The sequence below is a fragment of the Pyxicephalus adspersus genome, chromosome Z (genome assembly GCF_032062135.1).
Source record: "Pyxicephalus adspersus chromosome Z, UCB_Pads_2.0, whole genome shotgun sequence".
Lineage (NCBI taxonomy): Eukaryota > Metazoa > Chordata > Amphibia > Anura > Pyxicephalidae > Pyxicephalus > Pyxicephalus adspersus.
Genome location: NC_092871.1, coordinates 26,778,410 through 26,781,510, shown reverse-complemented (window position 1 = coordinate 26,781,510; position 3,101 = coordinate 26,778,410). Strand labels below are relative to the sequence as shown.

Here is a 3,101-nt window from a genome sequence, read left to right as displayed (position 1 = left end):
AAAAAAAAAAATAAAACTTTCATTTTTGTGTTTTTAGTTTAGCGGTTACTGGGTGAAGTGTCAACTTTCTGGTCTTGAGTTCTTGTTCACAAAATCAGGCCCTGACTTCATATAGCTTCACAATGGCTGAGCGTTGGCAGTAATGTTTTGTTTCAACCAACATGAAATATTAGCATACATCATAATTTTTTCATTAGAGGAGTCAGAGGTACCATAACATGAGGAGTCGGAGTGGAAGGGTTTTTGTACCGACTCCGCAGCCCTGCATACCATTACCTGGGTATGGAATATATACGTACTACACCTGAATATATCCTTGCCACACATCACCAGTCTTAGCATAGGTGATACACATCGGAATAGAGGAATACAACAAACTTGACATTTGTTCTGCCTTGCTATTCCTTGCATAGGATACACCTATGGCCCTGGGTAATGTGAAGCATAAAACATACATACAATAGAACATTTGCACGTCTGTGGTTTTCATATAGTGCAAAATACTCAACTCAAGCTAAGCACCAGCCATAGAGATTTATTGCACATAACGCATCCATGTAACTTCTACGTATAGGCTGTACACAAACCAGTAAAGAGGGAAGGGGTGTAATTTAATAATTTTTTGGTTTGTCACATGCGCACCAACTAAAGATGCATACAAATCATAGAGTTTATGTCTGTAAGTACATCATGTATGTATGCAAAAGAGGAAGTGCAAGCTTACACCAGAACCCCCTACCCCATGAGTGGTAAAAGGCCTCTATGTATAAGTGTGTAAATATATCACATGACCTAAACTTTCCACCAATAGGAGTGAACTATAACAGGTCCTCCCCCACATGCTGTGCTTCACAATTTACACAGCAGGCTAATTTTAATATTCATATATTAGAATAATGTTTTAAAATCAGAAGCTTTTATAGTAAAATCAGTGCAAATCTTCCAAAACTAAACACACTCAGTAGTGCTTTTGCACACAGCTCAAAACAAAACCTGAAGCCTCCGAATACCCACTTTCTGAACTATAAAACTAACCCCCCACCTTCAAACACACAAAAGCTCAATGACCTAAATTAGCATTTTCCCAAGTCCGTCTGGTGATGTCATCTAAACCTATTTTCTTGGTGTTAGGTGTTTATAATGCACAATACGCCTCTCCCGAGTGAGCGCCAGCATTGTGAGCCCAGTCTGACCACTACGGTGACACAGACTAGAAATGAGTCATAGGCAAGTACACACGTGCGATAATTGTCGTTGGAAAAGAACGACCGATAATCTTTAACAAAAAAAGGTGCACAACCACTGGCTAACTAGGCCGATGAACGAGGAAAGTCACTGGAACCAAACGACCGTCCTGGCAGATCTGATTGGGTGACAATCTACTGTGCGTGCACGGTCGTTCAGTGATCATGGATGGTTCCGTGGTACACATCACTTCCTGCATCGTTCAAACGATTGTATCCAGCGTGTGTACAATATTGGTGGATTATATTTGACCGATCGTAACATTACAGCATGTGCACTATAGGATGGTTATATTGCACGTGTGTACGTAGCCATAGACAGCCTGGGCTCACAGTAAGTAGGTTAAAAATCATTTAAGCAGTAGCTGAAACAGTGCAGATGAATATGTAGGGGGGCAGTAATGGACAGGAGGGTGAGCAGTATTAAGCTACGTACACACTTCCAATTTTTATCGTTGGTAAACGAACGACGAACGATCCTGCACGATATCTGCGAACAATCGTATGGCACCGATCCTGTACATACAGATAACGACACGATCGTTCAAAGATATTGTACACGCGATAGATGCGATCGTTTGAACGATACGGGAAGTGACGTGCACCACAGGAAGTGAGCGAACGTTCGTTCACCGCGCATGCTCAGACCATGGACGATCACTGAACGACCGTACACTCGATAGATGGTCAACGATCGTCGTCCAATCCGATCGTTCATTTCCAACGACTATCCTCGTTCGTCGGCGTCGTTGGTTACTTTTTTTACGAACGATTTTTGGCCAATCGGTCGTTCGTCGTTCATTTCCAACGATAAAAATTGGAAGTGTGTATGCAGCTTTAGAATTACATTGGGTCCAGTCTACTAAGCAGCATGAGGAATGAATTTTCTTTTTCAGGTGGCTGGAAGTGATGAGGAGGAAGCTATGTGTACCCTCTCTTCCCTATATGTACCTGATCTTTAATAAGCAGCACCTTGGCCTACTCCCCATCAGCATGCAAACACAAACTTACAAAGCATATGGAAATGAAGCCTGTAAATGCAGAGCTACTCCTCTTATTATATTTTGCACTTTTATAACATTGTTATTTTAGCAACCCGAACTAATTTTTGCACCCATTAATGGCACAATGCATGTATTGATGTGCACTGGGATATGGAACCTATATAAAAAAAAAAAGCGGAAACCGAACACAACATATTATATATACAGATATCAGGCATGCTGCACAGGACTTTCTATGCTATGCACAATACTACCAGCACAGTGCAGCAACATATACCATGGTGGGCCCTCAGTCATTCCAAATATAGCTGGCTTCTCATATTTATCTATTGGAATGCTGCATGCCAGAATTTCAGGGCATGGGGCCCCTAAGGGAAGCCAGGGGCCAGCATGTAGTGACCCCGGCCATGCCTATGAGGTGCCTCGCCCCCTCCTCAGGCAGCGTGCTGTCTGCACCTCGTGACTTCCCATGCCTGCCATGATCTATAGGCTGTCCTCCCGCCATACTCCCCGTACACCACAGGCCCGCATCTGCCGCTCGGCTTGTGGTTGCCATGGCGCCGGATCACACCCAGCGCGCTGCTGGAGCTCCCCGGCTTGTATCACCTTCCTCACTACGACAGGAGCTGGGGCCGGGTGCCAGGTTGGCATTGCCAGGCCGGCTGTACTCACCACCACGCAGGGACTCGCCATGTCTGCCGAGCTGGAGAAGGGGGAAGTGAGCGGCTGTGAGGGGAGGGAGCGAGCTGATAATCCGCGTCCTGTGCCGGGCACCGCTCTACACTAAACAAGGCCGGAGCTCACACACATGGCCTGCCGGGGCCCGCCTGCTGAGGAGGATGTGGGGTGGAGC

At 45.4% G+C, this 3,101-nt stretch overlaps 1 protein-coding gene across 1 annotated transcript in view; it reads right to left on the bottom strand.

Annotated features, from left to right (window-relative positions):
• The window catches only part of HPRT1 (hypoxanthine phosphoribosyltransferase 1), a 20,623-nt gene extending 17,522 nt beyond the window's left edge, over positions 1-3,101 (bottom strand). The window contains exon 1 of the mRNA XM_072431592.1: positions 2,921-3,101. Within this exon, the coding sequence (XP_072287693.1) occupies positions 2,921-2,941 (21 nt within the window). The 5' untranslated portion in view covers positions 2,942-3,101. The remainder of the gene's footprint in view (positions 1-2,920) is intronic.